The 24,088-nt window shown below is 37.1% G+C and overlaps 3 protein-coding genes, 1 long non-coding RNA gene and 1 other non-coding gene across 5 annotated transcripts; 2 read left to right on the top strand and 3 right to left on the bottom strand.

Moving 5' to 3' along the window:
* The first annotated feature begins 4,162 nt into the window (after positions 1–4,162).
* Positions 4,163–4,269, top strand: LOC121225346 (small nucleolar RNA R71). The gene has a single exon (XR_005923208.1). It is a non-coding gene; the product is annotated as a small nucleolar RNA R71 (small nucleolar RNA).
* A 3,136-nt stretch (positions 4,270–7,405) lies between these two features.
* Positions 7,406–12,074, bottom strand: LOC107886528 (GDSL esterase/lipase At5g14450). The gene is made up of 5 exons (XM_016810521.2): positions 11,620–12,074; positions 9,551–9,760; positions 9,286–9,458; positions 8,233–8,503; positions 7,406–8,081 (listed from the first exon to the last, which is right to left on the bottom strand). Exons 1-5 carry the CDS (start codon positions 11,897–11,899, stop codon positions 7,834–7,836), a joined length of 1,182 nt encoding a protein of 393 aa, XP_016666010.1. The 5' UTR covers positions 11,900–12,074; the 3' UTR covers positions 7,406–7,833.
* On the top strand, positions 11,653–14,162 carry LOC121219278 (uncharacterized). The gene is made up of 4 exons (XR_005915945.1): positions 11,653–12,079; positions 12,158–12,741; positions 12,899–13,565; positions 13,636–14,162. It is a non-coding gene; the product is annotated as an uncharacterized lncRNA (long non-coding RNA).
* On the bottom strand, positions 12,364–15,039 carry LOC107886529 (GDSL esterase/lipase At5g14450). Its single transcript, XM_016810522.2, has 6 exons — positions 14,242–15,039; positions 13,751–14,001; positions 13,391–13,600; positions 13,115–13,287; positions 12,756–13,026; positions 12,364–12,653 (listed from the first exon to the last, which is right to left on the bottom strand). The coding sequence occupies exons 2-6, from the start codon at positions 13,962–13,964 to the stop codon at positions 12,364–12,366; spliced, it is 1,158 nt and encodes a 385-aa protein (XP_016666011.1). The 5' UTR covers positions 13,965–14,001; positions 14,242–15,039.
* Positions 15,040–15,171: 132 nt separating this feature from the next.
* Positions 15,172–19,365, bottom strand: LOC107886527 (eukaryotic translation initiation factor 4B2). The gene is made up of 3 exons (XM_016810520.2): positions 17,956–19,365; positions 15,966–16,391; positions 15,172–15,469 (listed from the first exon to the last, which is right to left on the bottom strand). The coding sequence occupies exons 1-3, from the start codon at positions 19,092–19,094 to the stop codon at positions 15,445–15,447; spliced, it is 1,590 nt and encodes a 529-aa protein (XP_016666009.1). The 5' UTR covers positions 19,095–19,365; the 3' UTR covers positions 15,172–15,444.
* Positions 19,366–24,088: the final 4,723 nt, after the last annotated feature.

Here is a 24,088-nt window from a genome sequence, read left to right as displayed (position 1 = left end):
TTACACCTATTACAATTTAGTCCTTTTCATTTAATTGACTACCCAAACATTAAAATTTCCTAACGAAATTTTAATACCACATTACTAACATTTCATAAATATTTATAAAATTATTTTCGACTCGGTTTTACGATATAGAGGTCTCGATACCTTGTTTTTACCCAATTTCTTCAATAATTTCTTTTTCTAACTAACCACTAAATCGGTAAAATTTTTCTATCAATATTTTCATACGATTTTCCTATCATATAAATTTTCATGCAAAAATATTGAAATAAATTTCTCTTTAAATTGGATTTGTGGCTACGAAACCATTGTTCCAATAACTTTGAATTTAGGCCATTACAGGTCTTGGGTAAGGGAGTGTTACAGCCCTACCTTGTTGGGTTTCGATTTTTCGTTGGACTAAATATCTGGACATCCTTTTGTAATTTTTAACCTAAGAGCTTTTGGAAGTAAAAAATCAATCATGTTTTCAAAGGTATAAAGGATCATGTCCTATCGTGCTAGATGTGATGCTATATAACTTTGAAACGAGGGAGTTTTGACGACCAACTTGAATCCCTCAAATGTTTTAAAAGGAACCATATTTCAATTTTTTTTAAACCTAGACATAAGGACAGCACTTAATCAATCTGGTACCAGATTTTGGGCGTAGTGAGGGTGCTAACCCTTCCTCATACATAACCGGCTCCCAAACCCATTTTTAAATTTACGTGGACCAAAATTGATTTAAACAGAACAAAATGTTTTAGCAGCTAGATAATTCGCAATGTTTGCAAACCAAGGTTCCTCGGAGTTAGATATAGCAAAGAGTTGTTCTTCAGGGAACGAGTCATTTATCTCATGTTCATCAAGCTCCTTAAGATGTGGGTTTTCTAATCTGGATAGATGATCTGCTGCAAGATTTTCTTCTCCCTTCTTATTTTAAATTTATAAATTGAATTCATGCAACAATAATATCCATCTTATTAGTTGAGGTTTTGCATCTATTTTAGTAAGGAGGTATCGAAGAGCTGAATGGTCAATGTAAACGAAAACTTTAGATAATATTAAATATGGTCTAAATTTATCGAATACAAAAACCACAGCCAACAATTCTTTCTCAGTCATCGTATAATTTTCTTATGCAGCTGTCAATGTCTTGCTAGCATAATAGATCGGTTGAAAATGCTTGTCTTTTCACTGTCCAAGAACCACACCTATTGCAAAATCACTCGCATCACACATTAGTTCAAAGGGTAAATTCCAATTAGGTGCAACTACAATTGGAGCATTAATTAATTTATCCTTAAGAGTATTAAATGCTTCTAAACATTCCTGATTGAAATTGAAATGCACATCTTTTTCTAGTAAATTCGTTAAAGGCTTAGCTATTTTAGAAAAATCCTTGATAAATCTTCTATAAAATCCAGCATGACCTAAAAAGTTTTGAATAACCTTAACTAAACTAGGGGGAGGTAATTTCTCAATAGTTTCAACTTTTGCTTTGTCAACCTCGGTCCCCTTGCTAGAAATTTTGTGGCCTAACACAATTCCTTCACGAACCATGAAGTGACATTTTTCCCAATTCAGTACAAGATTCGTTTCCTCACATCTCATTAGAACTCGTTTTAAAATTTTAAGGCAGAGATGGAAAGAGTTACCGAATACCAAGAAGTCATCCATAAATACCTCCATAATGTCTTCTACGAGTTCATCAAAAATGGCCAACATGTATCGTTGAAAAGTAATAGGGGTATTACATAATCCAAAAGGTATTCATTGATAAGCAAACGTACCGTATGGACATGTAAACGTCATTTTCTCTTGGTCCTCAGGAGCTATTGGGATTTGGAAGTAACCAGAGAGTCCATCTAGGAAGCAATAATACATATGCCCAGATAATCTTTCCAACATCTGATCAATGAATGGTAAGGGAAAGTGATCTTTTCTTGTGGCATCATTCAATTTCCTATAGTCAATACAAACTCTCCATCCCGTGACTGTTCGTGTTGGGATCAATTCGTTCTTCTCATTACCTACAACAGTCATGCCTCCTTTCTTAGGGACAACCTGCACAGGACTCACCCAAGAACTATCAGAAATAGGATAAATAATTCTTGCATCTAGAAGTTTAATTACTTCAGTTTTTATGACTTCTTTCATATTAGGATTCAGTCGTCTTTGAGTTTGCACACAAGGTTTATATTCATCTTCCATTAAAATTTTATGTGTGCAGAAAGGAGGACTGATCCCTCTTATGTCAGAAATCTTCCAAGCTATAGCTCTTTTATGCTCCTTCAAACCTTGAAGTAACTCGTCCTTTTCGGTTGGCTGTAAATCTATTACTGGTAATGTGGAATTATTTCCAAAAAACGCATATTCTAGGTGATTTGGTAATTGCTTCAATTCCAATTTAGAAGGTTCTTCAACAGAGGGTTTTAATTTTAATTCCTTGTTTACCTCAATACCCTCATAGCTCTTCTGTCTCAGTGAAGACTCATTAGAATTTAATTCGGCTTTTGCCTTACCTAATGCAGAATCATCGTCATTTACCTCCTCTCCTTGGGCAAGACACAGTTCCAACGTGTCCTTATAAATGATTTCCTGTAAAGAATCTTGAGTATCATGATCAATAGAATCAATAAAATAACAGGAGTCGTCTTGTTCTCTATAAAATCTCATGACATCATAAATTTTAAAAATAATCTCTTTGTCACCTACCCTAAGCACAAGTTTGCCATCATCCACATCAATAACAACCCTAGCAGTGGCTAAAAATAGACGACCTAAAATTAAAGGCACCTCAACATCCTCATCCATGTCAAGCCCAACAAAAAATCAACAGGTAATATGAATTTATCTACTTTTACGAGTACATCTTCAATAATTCCCCTAGGATATTTAACAGATCTATCAGCTAGTTGAATACTCATCCTAGTAGGTTTTGGTTCCCCAAGGCCAAGTTGCTTGAAAATTTTGTAAGGCATCAAATTAATGCTAGCGCCTAAATCAGCTAGTGCATTTTCAACATTTAAACTACCAATTAAGCAGGGAATAGTAAAACTTCCTGGCTTTCAGTTTGGTTGGTAGTTTATTTTGGAGTATGGCCGAGCACTCCTCGTTGAGTTCTACTGTAGACAACTCTTCAAACTTCCTTTTATTTATTAGAAGCTCGTTCAAAAATTTTGCATATATAGGCATTTGCGAGATAGCTTCAACAAAAGGTAAGTTAATATGCAACTGTTTAAAAAGTTCAAGAAATTTACCGAATTCCATACAGTCTTTCTTCAAATTTGCTAGATACGGGATTGGTGGTTTATATTCCCTCAGCACCGATTTTTCACTTATTTCAGGTTTTACCTCATCAGCCTCTTTCCTATCAGCTTCTTGTGGCAGCTTCTTTTCAGATTCAGCTAACACTTTCCCACTCCTTAGTGTAACTACTTTCACATGCTCTTTTGGATTGGGTTTGGGGTTACTAGGCAGACTCCCTGGTGGTCTTTCTAAAATTATCTTAGCCAGCTGTCCTATTTGATTCTCGAGCCATTGAATCAATATTTGTTGATTTTTAAGTGCTATTTTAGTGTTTTAAAATCGAGTTTCTGCTACTGAAATAAACTTTGTCATCATCTCTTCAAGGTTCGGCTTTTTTTCTTGCTGGTAAGGTTGTTGTTGAAAGCCTGGAGGGGTTAGTGGTCTCTATTTCCCGTGGTCTCCCCATGAGAATTTTGGGTGGTTCCTCCAACCTATATTGTAAGTGTTACTATAAGGATTATTTTGAGGTCGAGGATTATTACCCATATAATTTATTTGCTTGTTCTCCATGTTGGGGCTGTAGGGTAGGTATTTTGAATTACTTGTTCCACCTCCACTTGCATCGCACTGCATTACTGGATGTACCTGCGTAGAACCAAATAAACCATCAATCTTTTTATTCAAAAGTTTTACCTGATTTGAAAGCATAGTAACCGATTCGATGTTAAAACCATCGGCTGCTTTTGTCGACTTTGTCTTCATAACTTGCCGCTGATAATTGTTCAGTGACATCTCTTCTATGAACTCATAAGCCTCTTCAAGTTTCTTATTATTGATGGTTCCACCAGCAGCTGCGTCGATCATTTGTCTAGTTAAGGGATTCAAACCGTTGTGGAAAGTTTGAATCTATAGCCAAAGAGGTAACCCATGGTGAGGGCACCTTTTCAATAAATCCTTGTATCTCTCCCATGAATCATAAAGTGTTTCTAAATCCATCTGCACAAAAGAAGAGATATCATTCCTCAACTTTTCCGTTTTAGCCGGCAAAAAATATTTAAGCAAAAATTTTTCGGTCATTTGTTCCCAATTAGTGATTGACCCTCATGGTAATGAGTTCAACCACTGTTTAGCCTTATTCCGTTATGAAAAGGGAAATAACCGAAGGCGAATGTCATCATTAGAAACGCCATTGATCTTAAAGGTGTCGTAGAATTCTAGAAGATTTGCTAAATGAGTGTTTGAATCCTCGTCCTGCAAGCCATCAAACTGAACAAATTGTTGTATCATTTGAATCGTGTTAGGTTTCAGTTCAAAATTATTTGCAGCAACAGCAGGTCTAACTATACTCGATTCAGTTCCTATTAAATTGGGTTTAGCATAGTCGTACATAGTACGAAGAGCAGGATTCTGATTCACTAGATTTGCGGTAACCATTGGAGGCAGCGGATTATTTTGATTTTTAGCCATCTCTTCGGTGTTATTGGTATCGTCCTCGTGCTCTTCCTCTATATACCATAGATTTCGCTTTATCTCTCTACGGTCTCTACGAGCTGTGCTTTCAATTTCGCTATAAAAAAGTAGAGGTCCTGACGGGTTTCTTCTAGTCATAAACTATAAAGACCTGCCAAAAGCAAATAAAATAAAAATTAATAATTAAAATTAAATTGCAATAAAAAATAAAAAATGGCTAAAATAATAAAAATTAAGTGTTCCTAATATCTTAGTCTCCGGCAACGGTGTCAAAAACTTGATGATCGCTAAACTAACTAAAAATTCGTCTGAGGCAAGCGTACCTATCAAACAGTAGTATAGTTATGGTGAGACTGGAAATATCGTATCCACAAGGACTAAAAGTACTAGTAATTATTATCTTTATTATCTAGCCTAAGAATTTAAGGGATGTTTTTAAACTAAGATTAACTATCTAATTAACTAAGAATACGACAGGGATTAAAGTTGGACAATACTTTTGGAAAATCGATGGAGAAGACAATACCCAAGGAAGAATCCACCTAGACTTCACTTATTACTTCTGAATTAGACGAATTTTTCACTTGATTTAATCCGTAGAAATCCCTGATTTATGTTAATATCTCTCTCGAGACTAAAAACAACTGACTCTAGGTTGATTAACTGAAATCTCTTTCTAATTAAAACCCCTATTGTCGCATTAACTCGATCTATGGATTCCCTTATTAGATTTTACTCTAATCCGGCAGATTTATGTCGTCCTATGTCTAGTATTGCATGCAACTCCCCTTAATTATGTGAGATCTACTCTTAAATAGGGACTTTTGCTCCACTGAACAAGCACATCAAAACCTGAATGAATATCTTGAAATATTAAAGCAAGGATTAAAACTCATAATTAAGAATAAGAACAAGTATTTATCATATGATTCAAATAGTAATAAGATCTGTCTTAGGTTTCATCTCCCTTAGGTATTTAGGGAGTTTAGTTGATAACAATTAGGAAAAACATCTCAAAATTGGGAAAACAACAAAACATAAAGAAACCCAAAGAACTTCTAAGGAAATTGAATGGAGATCTTCAGGCTTGAAGTAGATCCTGTTTTCGAGCTGATTCCGTTGGCTGTCTTCGAGTATTCTCTGCCTTCTACTCTCCCTGTCTTGATCCTCTTCTCCTGTGTTTAAATAGACTTTGGAATGCCCAAAATAGCCCAAAATTGACCTTTTTCGAGTAGAATTAAAATAGGTCTCGACAGGGACACGGCTGTGCGGCATGCCCGTGTGGTGGTGCTCAAGCCGTGTGCAATTCTGTTATGGTTTTAAGTCGACACAGCCATGACACACGGGTGTGTGGTCTGCCTGTGTGTCTTACACGGGCGTGTGGATTACCCGTGTGGAAGTGTCTGGGTCGCGTGCAGCACTGTAATAAACCTATTTTGTCTGTTTTTGGCCTTTTTCTTCCACTTTTCGTTTTCCTATGCTCATTTGGATATAAAACATGAAGTTAAAGGATTAGAAGCATCAAATTCACTAAATCTTATGATAAATCATCCAAAAATATGCAAAGCATGGGATTAAAATATGTTACTTTTGAGGTTTATCCACACCCTAATATTCCTACTAGGGTTGTTTCCCACTTTATGCTATAAAGGGGTTTGGGGTCTCTCTTACATCGGTTCAATTACGAGTAATTTCTAGGCTTTTTAACTCAGTATTTTGTAATGCAATCCAACCCGATTCAGTTGGATTAAAATTTTAATATTCTATATTAAACAATTTTCTCATCTCTATTTTACCCCCAATAAAATTTTGACAATTTTACCTTTGGTAAAATTTTGAGAAAATATGTTTAATATTTCACAAATCAACATGTTCACTATGACCGAGTGATTTATTTTCATTTTTGAGCTTCAAAACAGCTCAAAAAACATTAATTCATTCTTCGGATTATTTTTAAGTAATCCATATACAATTGCAAATGAATCATTTTCATTTTCATTTTGAAAACCTACATTTTTTTCCAAATGATTTCATTTTTCCATTTGGGGAAAAAATCATAATCATTCCTGAATGTTTCCCATTCATCTTTTCTATTCATTCTGTTTATTTCTATTCAAACACGCAGTTCATTTCTGGTTTCAATGAGTTAATGAAGTGACTTGACATCAAATGTAGTAATTATTTTAGGTCATTTCTGCACTTGATGAGCTTGTTTTCTAGCACTTTTATAATTAATTATTGCATTTTCAGTATTAGTAAGTTAGGAACTAAAAGTTAATAAAATAAATGTTTTTACTCATTTTCTACCATTTTGATGACCCGTAAGGCCGGCTCAGGCCTCGTGAGGGATTAATAGGCTACTTAAGTGTGTAGGATGCCAATTCAGGTCCAAGAATACAATGGATGATGATCGAGCCACGAGACATGGGAGCCCAATAGCACAATAAAGCTACCAAAGCCGGGAAAGCACTTGTCGTCGTGACGAGGAGCTTCTTCTTGTCACGACGATGCGATGATGCTACCTGATTTGAGCTATTGTTGGATTGGCTTCCTGTTTGACTCGAACACATCCCAAATGTCATAAGCCCGGAGGTGAGTCTTCATCTTCACTACCCAAATGTGATAGTTTTCCCTAGCAAAGATAGGAGGTGGAGGTGGTGAGAAGCTTTCTAATGACATTGTAACAACAACAAGAGAAAACAAAAACTTTCTTTCAACACAAGAAAACACAAAGAAGGAAAACAAAAAGCCCTCAAAGATAGCAGCTCTCAATACCAATTGTCGGTGTTCAGGGAGAGTAAAAACAGAGGGAACAAGAAAGATAAACAGATGCAAAGAAGCTCACACATCTTTCATCGGAAAACATTACATCTTAAAGTCAAAAAAACTACCAAATACTTAACTACTACCACTATCTATCTTGAAACTTAAAAAACATAACTTGTACATAAACTAAAACATGTCAATCAGCACCTAACATATCAGTGCATAAACAAAATACATTGGTTTAGAACTGAATTACAATGGAACTAAATGAACCAGCATAGTTGGCCATCATTCAACAGTTGGTAACTTCCATGTTGCAGGTTATTGAGACCTAAACTGCTGCATTGGGCTTACAAATTACAAATTAAGAGACCTGTGGCATGCTTCAGTAATGGGAGTTGGAGGGTCTGAAACCAATCCATCAAGAACCTTGTTAGCTACCCACAAATTTGCAGCATGGGAATAATGAATGCCATCCCAACTTATATAAGCTGAAGGGTTGCTGCATGGAGTCGCTGAAATTTCAGTTCCATTTGATGTTTTCTTCCTCCAGCACAGATTATCCCGGTGATGCCCACAGCAATATCCAAGGGGGTTTACAAATCCTGCAACAAAGGAACGGTGTTAAATGTATAACACAGAATGACATGTGAAGCTCATTATAGAAAGTTGCAGTTTTTGCAGTTTCTAATAGAGGTTTATAATCTTTTATTAATTTTGGTTGTGGAAACAAAATGATTAGGCAACTAAGCTTACCGTGGTGCTTTGCATCAGAAATTAAAGAATATTTAGCCAAGTAAATATCAACATAAGTCAGTGCTGCATCTGGGAATTGCATCCTAAGTTGGATAACACTATCTTTAAGCTGCCTGTTAAATTCATGAGCAATCTCATTAAGAGACCTTAAGCAACCATTTTGATCCACATTTTCATGTTGCTGAGGATAATCCAGAACCTCAAAGGGCAAACAGCCTATTGGACCTGTGTTGTGTATCCAAAATGTTCTTGCTCCTTGATTATGTAGCCGCTGAAAAGGAAAAGATAAACAAAAATAGAGTTAAAACATAAAATTTAAGATTTACGTTATTCACATTTGTTAACCCAATTGCGATATAAGAGATTCAAAGGGAATTTATATTATGTTGTTCTTATTAGTATATGCTGAGCTACATGGACTATATTGAAGCCAATTGTCAAAACTGCTTCTTTCCCTTTCTTACGTTTCAGTTAATAGACTTCACAAACTGCAGAACCCCTTTTGGCCAACATGATGGAGAAGCAATTCATTTTTTAAATCCTTCTAGATTTTAGAATCTGTAAAGTTTCCTGGTAAATTATGATTGTTCCTGCAGGGAAGGAAAACACTGGTCCTTGGTTTTGGCTAATAAGATCCTGAAGTTGCAGTAATATCAGTTCTCAAGAGTTTTCCCCTTGTCCAGTCGTATCATGGAAATGCAATAATATACAAATAAGTAAAGCTATTTCCAGTTCTTCCTAGGGAAATAATAAATGTAAAAGGATATCTGGTGCCAATATATTTCCTTTCCGCTTGGATGTCTATTATTTCAAAGCATCAAAATGCTACTTACAGTAGCACCATTTATTTATTTGTGCTAATTATCGGAACCAACAAAAGGAACCACATGGAGAAAGCTAATACTTAGTATTAGACCGTTCATTTATGCTTAAAGTAAGCTTCAAGCATGGAGTATCATGTGCAAAAATCATAGATACGGTATTTTCCAAAACAATCCCCTACTCTAAGAAACTGAAGACTGATATATTGTGTAAGCATAACATCTTAGTTACCTTAACAGCCTGAGCAAACTGGTTAATAATTCCTGGAACTGATTCTATAGCCTGTTTCTCTGTCATTGACTTCAATGCACAGTCAAGATCATTTTGCCCAATATCAACTGTGTAAAGTGCTTGTGAGAAGTCCTCTGGTCTTGGAAGCTTGCTTTTAATGTTTGAACTCACACCTGAAAAAAAAATCCATGCCAAAATGTTTTGAGTATTATTAATAGTTTAGAATTTACAGTACTTTTGCCTTAATTTTTGAATTGTTTCTAACCTTCTTTATATAGCTCATTTATTCGCTCTTTGAACTGTTCAAACTGTGATAGTTGTATGTCAAGAGAGATGGGGCTATACCCTATCTTAAACATTCTAGCATCAAGTCGTTGAATTGTAGACCCTCCCGTAGCAAAATTAGCTCCATGTCGAAAATTTGTATCAATTGAGTCCAGATACGCACTCAAATGTGGCAGTCCCAGTTTCTCAGCTGCAAGGTACAATAACCGAGTTTAGTAGAAGAGAGAAACAGTGTACATTCAGTTTCAGTCTGAAAACTTGAATAAATGGAACCTTAATGGGTGATTCATCTCAAAACGCAAGAGAATCTCTTAGAAACGAAGTAGTCAAGATCAGGGATTTAAATTGCGGTCGCGGTCGCGTTTTCGGTCGCGTCGCGTTTGTCGCGGTCGCGGACATAACGGACGCTATTGCGGTCACTGCGGGTATCGCGATCGTGATTTTTTTTCAAATTCGCACAACTTATTGTAAAACATAGTAATTATAATTATAATTATAAAAATTCACTTTTAATGATTTTAGAATGTTTTCTAGCACTTATAAATCTTTATTAATATGATATGAGAACACAACTTTATATATGAAGTCCATGTCATATTAAAAATTGTGTCCAGAAATTTATATATATATATTTAAATTTAATAAAGAAATTTCCAAATAATTATTTTAAGACAAATTTTAACAATGGATAGGTGGATAAAAGCACAATTTACATGCCTATTTTCTAGTGGTTAAAATGGACGGTGGCTGCCCCTAATTAATGAGTAAAACAAGAGTCAAAGAAGAAACAAAACAGAGCAGCATGCCAATTGCCAATAAAGCCACAAACAAAAACAAAAACAGAAAAATTAAAAGAAAATGAAACGATTCTTTCTATTCCCTAACCCTAACCAGTAGCCTCCAAGGCTCCAAGCCTCCAACTCATCAGACTATCAACAAAAATGGCCGAATCTCTACTGCTGTTGAAACTTGAAAGTGTGAAAAACCAGGTAAAGGAATACTGGCTTAGAACTTAGAAGGGCTGAGAAAGAACTGGAAGAAACCTAGAAGTACTTCGAAGAGGAAATAGATGGGTTTGCTTTTCAGATTCAAGTCCTCGGCAGTTGGCTCGGCTCCTTGCTTTCATCTGCTGCTTGTTGTTTGCCCATATATAAGAAACAGAATTTCATATTTCTTTTTCTATTGGTTTTGAGTTTTGATTACTTTTTTTGTTTCTTTGACTTCTTTTTACTTTTTTTTATTGAAAGCTCTCTGATTTTGCACTTTGCAGGTGGGGGAATATATTCCCTTTTGTTTTTCACTGTTTCTGTCGATTTTTGTTTGAGGGAATGACTTTTTTTTAAAAAAATTTACAGTAACGGAAAATAACGGGAATAGCAGCCCGTTATTGCCGCAATTGGCCGTTACCCGTTAAGTTGCGGCCGCGACCCACCGCTATTGGCGTGACTCCGCTTCACACCGCTATTTTCAGCAAAAGCGGTTTCGGACGGTGCCGCTACCGCTATATAACGGCCGCTATTCTGATATCGTCCCGCTATTTGAATCCCTGGTCAAGATCAATCTTATAAAGTAGAGACTGTAAACTACTCAGCAGTCAGCAGATCACTTATAAAACAGGATTAACATGAAATTTATCACTATATTTTCACTCAAAATTGAGTTTTGCCACTGTGTTTCAGAATTAGCTCATTGAATAGTTTATTAAGTTCAAATAATAGATTTCTGTCAATTCTGGTATCTATGTTCAAGAATTAAGCAAAGTGAAAAGCTTCAATGAAATTAATATATGACAGCAACATTCAACATTGACTGATAGTATAGAGGCAAATCCCATCTTAATCCCTAAAACAGAAAACCACAATAAAAAACCCAAGTTTAAACTTTTAAATCGATGGAAAGCCTCAAATTCTAACCTTTAGCGGATAGATATAGAAAACCAGTGAATTAAAAGAAAACCATAACCAGTGGCGAACAGATAAGTCTTTCGTACGGATGCATCTAAAAAGATCAGAAATTTTCATGAATATCAGAAAGAATAAAAAGACTGACCAATAAAATCAATAATAAGTTCTCCATTGCAATATCTCCCAGATGGCTTTTGGAAGAAAGTATTGCCATTAGGCAAAGGAATTCGGTGGAAAGCAGCAGACTTTCCACCCGTATCAGAATTGGAATCCCCAAAGTTGAATACAACAGGAAAATCACAAGAACCGGATCCACCGAGATTCCTTTGCCTTCCACTAAGTATGAAAAGAGAGAAAGCGACGGCAAAGAAAGCTGCTATTGTAAAAGTTTTCAGCTGTTTCTTGAAGCCCAAGCAGTCTTCCATCTCCCAATGATACCATTACTAAAACTGGGCCTTTGCCCTTCCATACTGATTCTTTCAGATCTTTTATCAAGCAGGTTGACGACTAGCAGATATTTGACGCGTTGACCGTACTTGGCGAGTGGAACTTAACCTTTTTCTTGCAAATCCGAAATTTGAAGTGGATCTTGTATGAATATTATGGTAATGGAATCGACAAGCGTGCATTACCTAATTCATAACAACCTCAAACTCAAACGTTGCTTATTATTTTATTGTTAGCTACTACTTGAAGATTACTCCAGTGCCTACCGATATCAGGACTGATTAAAATACAGCAGTTCCCTTGAATTTCTTCTCAAGTTTCATTGTGGAGCTAAGCTTAAAGGAGCGAATCCAATTTGAATATTTCAATGTTTGATTCGAGTAGTCTGTGAATTCAATGGAAATTTTTTTAACTAGTTTGTGAATAGTATAAATAATCGAATTTATTTTGTTATTATTACATAAATGAGGTTTATTCTTTGATACAGGACAGGATATGTGAGGTTATAACAAGCTTTGGTAATAGGAAGAGGGGGATCTGAGAGAGAGCCATCCAAAATCCTATTGACCACCCAATAGTTTGCAGCTTCAGTATAATGAATGCCATCCCAACTAATATGTTTCGAAGGATCACTGCATGAAGCCCCAAAGATTTCAGTACCATTCACCACTGCCGTCTTCCCACATTCCACATGATGGTCACCGCAACAGTTAACAAAAGGATCAACAAAGCCTGCAATCACCAATTCAAGTATGTACGTCAGTATATTCTATCCACGGTGTTACGGAACTTAGGGTCCTAATGGGGATCAAATAACAGGGTAAAAAGACATACCATATTTATTGGCTTCACTAATTAGAGAAAATTTAGCCGAGTAGATATCGACATATATAAGCCTTGCACCAGGGAGCTTGGCCTTAAGTTGAGAAACTGTGTCTTTAAGCTGCTTGTTGAATTCTTGAGCCAACTCGTTGTAGGACTTAATGCAGCCTGCTTGGTCCACATTCCCAGGCTTTGGAGGGAAATTTATGATGACAGTAGGCAAGCAGCCAATGGGACCTGTATTATGTATCCAAAACACTCTTGCTCCTTGTTGAAACAGCTTCTGAAAATGCAGAAAATCGCGACTTTCAACTCAATGTCATCTAAACCGAAGCGGATCATCACAATTGTACAAGTAGCATGAGAAATACCTCTACTGCTGCAGCAAACTGATTGATTATAGTGGGAATGAATGCCTTAACCTGATCCTCTGTACTCGTTATAATGCCATAATGCAGATCATTTTGTCCACAATCTAATATGTAAAGGGACTTTGAAAACTCCTCTGGCCTAGGGAGCCTATCTGTAATATCTGGATTCTTGGCTGAAAAACAAGCAAGAACTATATTAGTCATCCCCCTTCATGACAGATATAAACCTTTTGCATATCAGTTTATGGAGCAGTCTACAAAGTATGCATATCGAACCTTGATCATAAAGCTCATTGGTGCGCTCTTTAAGTTGTTGGAACTGCAAGAGCTGTATAACAAGAGATAAGGGGTTAAAACCAGTACCAAATAATTTGTTATTGGCTGGTTGAATCGTCGATCCACTTGCTGCAAAATTCGCTCCATGTCTGAAGTTTGAATCGATTGCATCAAGGTACGCACTCAAGAATGGCAATTTCAACTCATTAGCTGTGCACAGATTGATAACAAAATAAGTCTCTCAGGTCTTCTTGCTTAGAAGAAACGGGCTTGAAGAGATCATCTCATCTATGGAGGTGTGAAAACAAACAAATAAAGGTTCGCAAACCATCTATGCCAAGCGAATCGAGCCACTTTTACCTATAAAATCAATTATGAGACGCCCATCAGAATACCGACCAGCAGGTTTACCAAAAAAGGACTCACCGCAAGGCCAGGGAACCCGACCGAATGTTGCGGAGACACTTCCGGTGTCGGAATTTGAATCCCCCAAGTTGTAAATAGCTGGAAAATGACAACCACAGGATGAACCAAGCAATGAAGCCACTAGTAGTAAACTGATTGCGACTGCCATTACAGTCTTCTTGCTGCAAATACTATCAAGGCTTCCCCTAAAATCAATAACAGTTCATAAAACGAGTAATGAAATAGTAGAGTAAGTTTTCTACATTCAGCGATTGAGAGGATTATGAGAATAAATTTAAACTTGCGAGTTAAGCTCAAATAGGAAACTGCTATGATTATGTTATACAAGAGACAAATTTTCGGCTACAAAGCCAAAGATAAAAGAGTCTGAAACACTTAAGAATATGATTAGAAGATAAAAAGGGAGATTTAGGAAATATAGATACCTTAGATGGAAAAGATCTAGTAATAGTTTAGTTTGAGATGTGAAGGTCAACTCAACTTATGGAAGTGGATCCGCATTAGCCGTAAATCTTCAAACCTGGAACTGGGCAACCCAAATCTATCAAAATAAATTCTATTTGTACTTTTTTTTATATATAGGATAAATTAGTCTATGACGAATGCAAGTAGGCATTAAAATAATGAGAACAGTTGAGAGAGTTGGCTGAAGGGGAAAGAGAGCACTGAGTTATTTTTTGTCAATGCAAACGACGAGATTTTTGAAGTGGTGTTGAACTTCCGGCAAACAGCGCTGACCATGAAACAATCAATCGTGTGGACTTTGATACATTGACACCAACCCTTCATAACCTCACAGGTTTTCGTGTATCACCATAAAATTTAATCATTCTTAAACATACATATTGAATAATCAATCATGCCCTATAACATTCAGGAAAAAGAAAAAGCTTTCCAGCTTCACTTATAAAGCTTAATTAGTTAGACTTCTTTTTCTTTAATTTATAACTATAACTATAATTACAAATAATAATAATAATTAAAATCATAAATTTAAACAATAACTTTAAATTATTGGCATTATTTATTTGAATAGAAAGGATATGTGCTGTCGTAATATGATCATTTCATACTCTTCCTTCTTAACAAACCCTTTAGCCCTACATTAACAACCTCAAATGCCTACTTGAATTATTTTTGTTTTAAGCCTAATTTCTTTTCCTTTTAGCGAGAACAAATAATCCGAGCTCCGATGGTTCCATCTCAATTACAAATTATCTCGTACCAAAATTTAAGAAAAGAAAAAGTAATAATTTCGGGAACCATCCATCCTCAACCTTCCAACAAAAGAGAACAATATGCCAGAATATCTGTTAAACATTTCAAAAGGAATCTCAACAATGAACTGGTGAATCTGGTGAAATCCCACAGTGCATATGTTAAATAAAATTTGAGTCCAAGTGTACAAAAAAGAAAAGAGTGGTGGAAAGGCCATACATAGTTTCAAAGATTTAACAATAGATTAACGCAGAGTTCGGCATTCCGACACTGAAGAATCATTGCTCCACTTTACCAGAGCAGAAAAGAAGAGAACAACTTAAGAAAAGATGTGAGGCGACAAAATATTATTGGTTCAAGTAGTCAAAAGTTGAAGACAGAATTTAACAAAACAATGCCAATTCCAGGGCTCACCATCTCTCCCTCGACCTTGGCCTGCCATATCAAAAACCAACATACTTCCCATTAGCCATATATATGACTCAGTGATTTTCATCAGCAGATATTTACACAAAAATTAGAATGGCCAATATTTAGCTAAATGTTTCGCTATGAAGACCAAATTATGCCAACATATAGCTAGACATCTCAGAAGATTATGTACAGGTAATGGAATTAGAGACAACGAAAGCAATGGTAAATAGTTCAATTCATCAAGATATATTAGTTTTATACGGGGACCAAAGAATACTTATAAAATTGCTCAGTTTCTAAGTTTAAAAAAGAACAAAGGCTTCTGATCTACATGAAAAAGAACCTTGGATAACACTCTCCTAAAACTCGCAAATTATCCTATTTATTATATCTATAAAGAGAAAAAGGGAGAAAAAAACAAAATATCCAGATAAAGAGGCCAAGTTTTCCATGAAAATATATAAAGAAAGAGCAGAAAGACAACAGAGATTTAACTAGTAATGATTTATATCCTTACCTGTCCACATCTCTGTTTCCAGGAAATCCTCTATCCCTGCCACCTTGAAATCCTCCCTGAAATCCTCTTCGGTCATCAGCAGGTCTTGTCCACCCATCTACAGTACCACGAGATCTAGGCCTATCCATGAACTCCATATTTCTAGAGCTATCACTAGAACCAGACTGAGAGGGTGGTCTATCAGAGTAGCTGCTGCCAATCCTGCCTGATCCAGAACCAGGCCTTTCAACAGCTTTTTGCCCAAATTTAACTTTGTTCTCCAAATCTCGGATAAGTTTCTCTAGTTCCCTCTCCTTATGAAGTAGTGTGTCACGTAAAGCAGACTGGTCCAAAGCAGATTCCGAAGCTGGAGTTGAATCTTTCTCAAGCTCTTTCTTCAGATTATCTATTTCTTCTTTCAATATCTTTTCCTCCTCTGTTTCTGGCCTGAAACAATTTTCTCGTTAGAAATGAAGAACACGATGGTATGGCAAATATATTCAAAGTTGCTTGTGAGCAAGAAGGAAGCAAAATGGAATTTAGACAGTATTAGGAGCAAGCACAAGGAACAAATGGGGCATCTGAAGCAACCTAGATGACAACCTTACCCAGGAAATCACAAGTAATCATACAAATAAGACAAAGCATTCCATCACCACAGAAAAATGGTAAATCAGATAGCAAGTTGACAAAGAAGCAGCAGCGTTCAACTATGTTGCATTAGTAATCTGGCAAATGAAATAAAGATGATGTTGGATTAAGGTAACTCAAAGAGAAACAAGACTAAACTAAAGAAGCAGTGAAGCACACAAATCCAAATACTACCAAAGATTTAATTTCCATAAAAGGAACAAGATTAAAAGTGGAGGGGACTATAACTAAAATAAATAAGCACCTCATGAACTATAAAGAAGCATAAAAGCCTGGCAGAATGTTCGAACAAAAATGCAGTAGGATAGTATGTAATCTTTGACAAAAGAGACAAAAAGTTTATTAGGCAACTGTTTCCTATGCAACTACCGGTGCATATGCTACCTACATGTGCCTGACATAAAATTTAGGATATTGTATTTGCATTGATCTCCTGCACCGGAAAGCAATCAAGTGGAGATAACGAACTAAAAGCAACACTGAATTATAACATCTTTTATTCGGAAAATGTAAGTAAATTTTGGGAACATGGATAGAGAAACGCTTTGCTGTCAAGAAAAACAAAATAGAAAAAGAAATCTTCTGGGCTAGCAAGAAGAAGACAAAAAAAAAATAATAACTCCTCTAACCTACCAAAAAAGAAAAACGAATTCACCATAGTTTTTTATTCAACGAGCCCCTAGAGCTATGGTAACATAACCAAGAATATATCCAGTCATAATAGAGCAATCTACATTTTCATACACGAAACAATTTTAAGAAAATAAGAGTTTGTGTGTATTTAACGCATACAAAAGTTGCTCAAACTTGATTGAGAAGTTAGAAATCTGTCGGGAACTCGAACATAATCCAAAATTAGTTTCTAAAACGGAGCCCTAACATCAACTACTTCAGCCACTGTAAGCCGTCTGCTCAACCACTACGTATTCTGTTAGGGTACCAGAGAATTCACATGCCACCTGTTGTGTCACAACGCCGCCATGATAACAATCTGATCATGAACTATGGTTTTGTGGTTCCAAAGAAATAGTGGTGCCTTATTCAATAAATCTAAGGTCATAATCAAACTGAAATCATCATATGACATTTGAGCTGTTCTACATCAACTTCAGTCTTAGCAACCAATGATTGCTTATAAGACAACACAGTATACCCACTATAAAACAATATGCGATGACAGCAAAGTGGTAACAGCAAGGCAAATTTTACCAAGCAAACATGCTAAGAACATAAGCATCTCTCAAACCATCGTTAACAACAACATTAAAGGAAACAGATGCAAATCAATTCAAACAAAATACCATCAAGACTATTTCAAAATAAAGTATGAACGAATTGATTAGAGGAATGAAAGGGAAACCTATCCATCCTACGACGTTCTAGTTCAAGATCAATCTTTCGCCAATCCTGACCTCGCTCTTCCAGCAAAACTTCTCTAGGCTTAGCATCTCCAAACGGGTTGACCTTTGGCTTCGGCTTTAGTACATTTTCAATTCCTTGCAGCTGGGGACCTTCAGACCTGCTAGATTGTGCACTTGATGGCCTGCTGGAGTGAGAGCTGGTAGGCCTGCTAGTTACCTTCTTTGCTTCAATTTCAGAATCCAGTTTCTTCCAATCCAGTCCTTTCTCCGCCAATACCTCTTCCCTGGGCCTCGCTGCCCCAAATGGATTAGACTTATTTGTCTTAACCACCGTCTCATTCACCTCCCCTCTAGGAGGATCCAAAACTATTCTAGGCCTTTCCTCTCTGAATCCACTCCCACCACCACCTCGGGTCCATCTATCAGGCTCCGGTCCAGAGTCACGAAAACCTGAACCAAACGAAGAAGGTCGAGCAGGAATTGGCCGTTTCCCAGCCGTCCAATTATCAACCTCATCGGCCTTAGAATTCCCACCACCTCCCCCAGTTCCAAGCCCACCGTATCGATTAGGCCGGCCCGAATCAAACGAAGGAGTCGTTTTCTTTGCTATTGCCCAATTATCCACCTCATCGGCACGCGACGGCTGATCAAAATCAGAAACCCTAGAAGGCGGACCCCGTCGTTCTTCATCAAAGCCTCCGTACTGCCTTCTTCCGGAGCCCCATGAGCCGTCGCTGCCGTCACTTTCATGCATAACTCGACCCGCAGATGGACCGGACCTACCATAAGATGAAAATCCACCTCCCAGACGGCTATACTGCATTTCCTCAGGGGTACGTTCTTTGGGTCGGGTGGGGAGGAGCATCATCTCTTCGGGTGTAAGCTTGTTGTAATCCGTTACCCTAGCACCACCACCAACTCCGGCGCCGGCGGAGGACGAATAAGTCCCCATGGTGAACTCCGAGAGAGTCATTTTCTTACTCTTGCGCTTCGCGCTAACGGCTTCCTTTAGGCTAGGGAAACTCCGCGATTCAGCCGTGGGCGCAGCGGCTGCGGCTTCCGCAGCTTCACGTTCCTCCGCTTCTTCTCGCTCGGCCTCGGCGGCCCACGCGCCGACGCCACCCCAGGGTTTCGACATTTTTTGAAATCTTTTATATTATTTCCACCTGTTTTTCCTTGCTTTATTATTTGGTTTAGTTGAGATCTAAAAAGATAAAAGGACAGAGATCTAAAAGAGTTTGAAATTTGGATAATCGAACAGGGCTCCGTTAAGGGAGCCGGAGCTCCGACTGCATGCGAAGAAGTTAAGAGCGGGTTACAGTTTTCTTTTTCCTTTTTTTTTTTTTTTTGTGTGTGCTTGAAAAATTGGAGTGGGAGTAAAGAAATTAAAGCGTTTGAGCCCAATGCAATCTATGAGAGGGAAGGGAAATGGGCTGATATAATATCAAGGCGCAAGGAAGGAAGTGAAATTCACGGACCAATAAGAGATAAGAGAGAAAGATTCTCGGAATGTTTGATTATTGAAGGTGGATCCATGTACTGTACTGTTTGATTTCTGCGTTTCGGACGGTGTAGATGGGTGTTGTGAGAATCTTGCCTTTTCGGTATTCGAAAAATCTACCACTAATTTTTTTAGGGATAATGTCACATTTGGTACCTATACTTTCATAAAATATTTAATATTGTATTTGAACTATCCATTTGTATATTATTTGATAATTGTACTTTCATAAAATGTCCAATGTGACACCTATACTTTGAAATATCCAATGTAGTACTTGAACTATTAATTTGTGTATTATTTGGTACTTATACTTTCATAAAATATCCAATGTAGTACTTATACTTTAAAAATGTTTAATGTTATACTTGAACTATCAATCTTTGTATTACTAGAACATGTAGTTAACACCCATAGTAAATATCAAACCAACCAATAAAAATTTTATACGTGGATTTTTTTCCAAATCATTAATTCCACATAGATAATATAATATTATGTGAAAAGATAAATAAAACATAAAATGAAACGAAATTAAACTAAATTAAAAAAACTAAACCTAAATAATATAAGTTTTACTTTAAAAAAATAATTTTTTAACTCAAAATTTCTTCAATTTTTTAAAAACCCTAAAATTTTCAATATTTATACTAGCTAAAATTTCCCCAGATTTATATCTCTTGCTTGACAAATTATCTTCCTCGAGATTGTCAGCGGACTTATTTCGCCCTGGCAGACCCTCACCTACAAATCCCTATTGTCTGGGTTCCACTTGATCACCTATTTGCCACCTTTTCTCCCTACTGAGTGTCGGCGGTCTTTCCATCAACCTAAGGTTCATGACCTTAGGCTAATAGAGTTTTTCCCCATATCTACTTTTCCTCATAAGATTTGTCGCTTCTTTATTGGACTCGATTGTTGTACTGTTGTCCCCATTTTGTATTGCCTTTGGCGAATCCCTTTTATTAATCTGAAGACCCACACTCATTGGGCGCACCTCGCTTATGCATATATGCATTTTATCATATCATTCATGTTGTTTTTTCGATCTTAGTTTATGGCATACCTCCTATGTGGCAAACTTTCTCGTTGGGGGTCCCATGTCTTACATCTTAGCAGCCCTTTTCACATTACTGTTCCGGCGGGCTTTCTATAATGTTTTAACATCATACCACCATGGTTTAGCCTTTCATCCATGGTCTTACACCGATTCGCCATTCTGATGTACTATCTTATAATGCCATAGAGTCTTTCATCTATTGTCTTACTCATTATACATGGCTATCATAGCATCTTTCATCTATGGTCTTACATCATATACCTTGTACCTTGTGTAACACCCCTTACCCGTATTACATGCCAAAACAGGGTCCGAGGCGTTACTGGGCTTACTGCATAAACAATCATACAATTCCGAGCCATAAATTTGCGTCCAAATAAAAACCATTTGCAATTAATCATAAAGTCCCTGATACGAGCCTACGAGGCCCTAGACATGCTTTGGGAGTAGTTCAGGACTAAATCAAAAATTTTAAAATTTTTTACAAAACTTTGAAAATTTTTCTACTAAACAGGGGTCAATGCCCGTGTGGATATGGGACACACCCATGTGATCAGGCCGTGTGGTCACACAAGGCTGTGTCCCGACCCCGTGTAACTCTTTGACTTCTAACTCATGAACAAAGTGATGTTACACGGCCAAGTCACACGCCTGTGTGCTAGGCCGTGTGGGTAATTAAATTTTCATTAAATAGGTGTAGACTTCACACGCCTGGGACACACGCCCATGTTTGAGGTTGTGCCCCTCACACGGCTGAGACACACGCCCGTGTCTCTGCCCGTGTACCCAATTCTGAGCATTCTATCTCTCAAAATTAAAGTGCAGGGGACACACGGCCAAAACACATGCCCATAGGACAGGTCTACCCATATGGACAAAATAAAGGCTATCTACCAAGCCATTTGTCACCCTCATTTACACCTACACACACACAAGTTCAATGGTACAATCCATGGTATGTTTAAGCAACCAAAACATCCAAAATCAAGGTTAAATCATATCATTCATTACCAACACTTATCATATTTACTTTAGCATAATTTACCAAATCAATTCATACCAGACTGACATTCACAAGTATCAATATGAATACTTTCATCATGCATAATTCTACTTAGGTTTCCTAACACACCCAAGGACTCATCTCATCTATTTCACAGCAAGTCATTTAACCATAATAAACATATAGCATCCTATTACAAAACACAAAAAAAAAACAAAAAACAAAAAGGCATTAACACAAATACTTATATAAATGGGCTTATAACCATTTTAGCCAAAATAAGCCAATTTCATTGCTAAATACCAAATCACCTTAAACAAATATAAGCCAATACATTTGGCCAAATCAAATGACACATATAACAAAAAGACTAAGTCCCTATACATGCCATACTTTCAAAATACTAAGATCATCAATACCTAAAATGAAAGTTTGATAGTGTGATTCAAATCTCCGACGATCTGTAACACTTTTTACCTATACTCGAGACCGGGACAAGGTACGGGGCATTACCGTACATAAACATGGCATTTTCAAAAAATACGGGCTATGAAATTTCATTTCAATTTAAAACCGATCAAACAAAATCATATTGTCCCAATTATGGACCTATGAGGTCCAAAACACGCATTAAAAGTGATCCGGAACTAAACCAAGAACTGTAGAAAACTTTAGGGAATTTCTAGGTTTAAGCCTCACACGCTTGTGTGGAGGCGATGCACACGCCCGTGTGCATTGGCACACGTCCGTGTGCATTGGGACACGCCCGTGTTCCTTACCCGTGCTGAATTATTGAAATTTATTTTTCATTTTGAACCTACAGGGGTTTTTACACGGCTAAGTACACGCATGTGTCCCTAGCCCGTATCTCTCACACGGCCTAGACACGCCCGTGTCATCATCCGTGTCCAAAAACCCAGACATTCTGTTTATGATGTCATCATTCATGTAGGGGCACACGGCCAAGGCACACGCCCGTGTACTAAGCTGTGTCCTCCACACGGTTGAGACACAAGGTCGTGTCTCTACCCGTGTGTTTACTACCATGCATACTGACCTAAAATTCTAGGTGCAAGGGACACACGACCGTACAACACGCCCATGGGAACTGACCGTGTGTCACACACGGCCTAGACACATGCCCGTGTCTCTACCCGTGTGGACCTTTTTGGAGGCTATTTTCCAAGCCAAAGGTCACCCTCAACATCCATACACATTTATAAACTTCAATGGTATTTAACATGACCTAAATATGTCCATACCCACCTTGGCATAGTCTTTTGCATGTTAACCTCATCTCATTGGTTTAGCACATGCTAGGTTATCTTTTTTGTATTAAGGATTACCATTCCAATAATCACATTGTATACTTGGATCGTTTTATGACCTAACGATCTCCTAGTGATTCGACTACATTACACATACCCATCCATGGTATATCACATTAACCATCTCATGAAACATTCAAGCATAACTTGCACAATTAGTAGGTTTATAACCTACATCAAAATGAGTCATATCCTATGACCATATACAAAAATGAATAAGTATATCATTCAAGCCCTTACATTGGCTAGCTAAATGACACATATAAAAAAATAACCAAGAATCCTATACATGCCATTATAACAAAATAAAAGTTTCTATATACCAAAACGAAACAAGTTGATAGTGTTGACAATGCTCCAACCATCTTCCAATCTTCACGAGTCCGTGAGCTTTGTAAGACAAGGGAAAAGAAATGGGGTAAGCATTTACATGCTTAGTAAATCCGGATAACGGGAAAGTAAACTTATCGGTTGTTTAGTATACAACCATTTTAAATATTCATGCCAACATGCACAGTATGATTTCCCTATGACATACACTCAATCATCTTATTAGTCTCATGTCAATACATTCAAACATTAATCTTAGATGAGCTCATCAATTCAAGCATTTCCATTTTCGTTCCTCATTTTAATCCTATTGAACTTCTCGGAATCTCGATGGATATCTCATTTACCGTCAAATCATGTAAGTGATCATTTTAAATTCACACTCCCGTGAACCTTGCTCTTACTGCGGAATTACCAGTCCAGGCTAAATCCCCCGAAATGTAAACTCATAGAGTAATGTCGGGATTACCAGTCCAGACTAAATCCCTTACAATGACATGTACTCTAATGAACTCAGATCTTAATTACTAGTCTAGGCTAAATTCAAACCCTAATCGGATTACTCGTCTGGGCTAAATCCATTTCAGCACACTTATTTTTCAGGGGGCTCGATCCCTAAAGGAACACCCGTCCGGGATAGATCCTTTTACCGTCATTTCATTTCAAGAAATCCATCAGATGTCCCTTTTTATTCAATCGGGATCTTCAATTCTCTTTTAAACTATACTACTACATTTCATGGATTATCATGCAATGAATATCTAATTTATCATACATTCAAGTATATACATTTTAAGTATATTAAAAGTTTACTTTGAGTTACACGAACTTACCTAGAAATTATTTCGGATTTGAATTTTGGTTACTCCGAAACCTTTCGTTTTCCATGGTCGACCTCCAAAATTAGTTC

Source organism: Gossypium hirsutum, chromosome A03 (assembly GCF_007990345.1).
Source record: "Gossypium hirsutum isolate 1008001.06 chromosome A03, Gossypium_hirsutum_v2.1, whole genome shotgun sequence".
Lineage (NCBI taxonomy): Eukaryota > Viridiplantae > Streptophyta > Magnoliopsida > Malvales > Malvaceae > Gossypium > Gossypium hirsutum.
The sequence above is the reverse complement of the archived record's forward strand: the minus strand, read 5'-3'. Positions and strand labels throughout refer to the sequence as shown.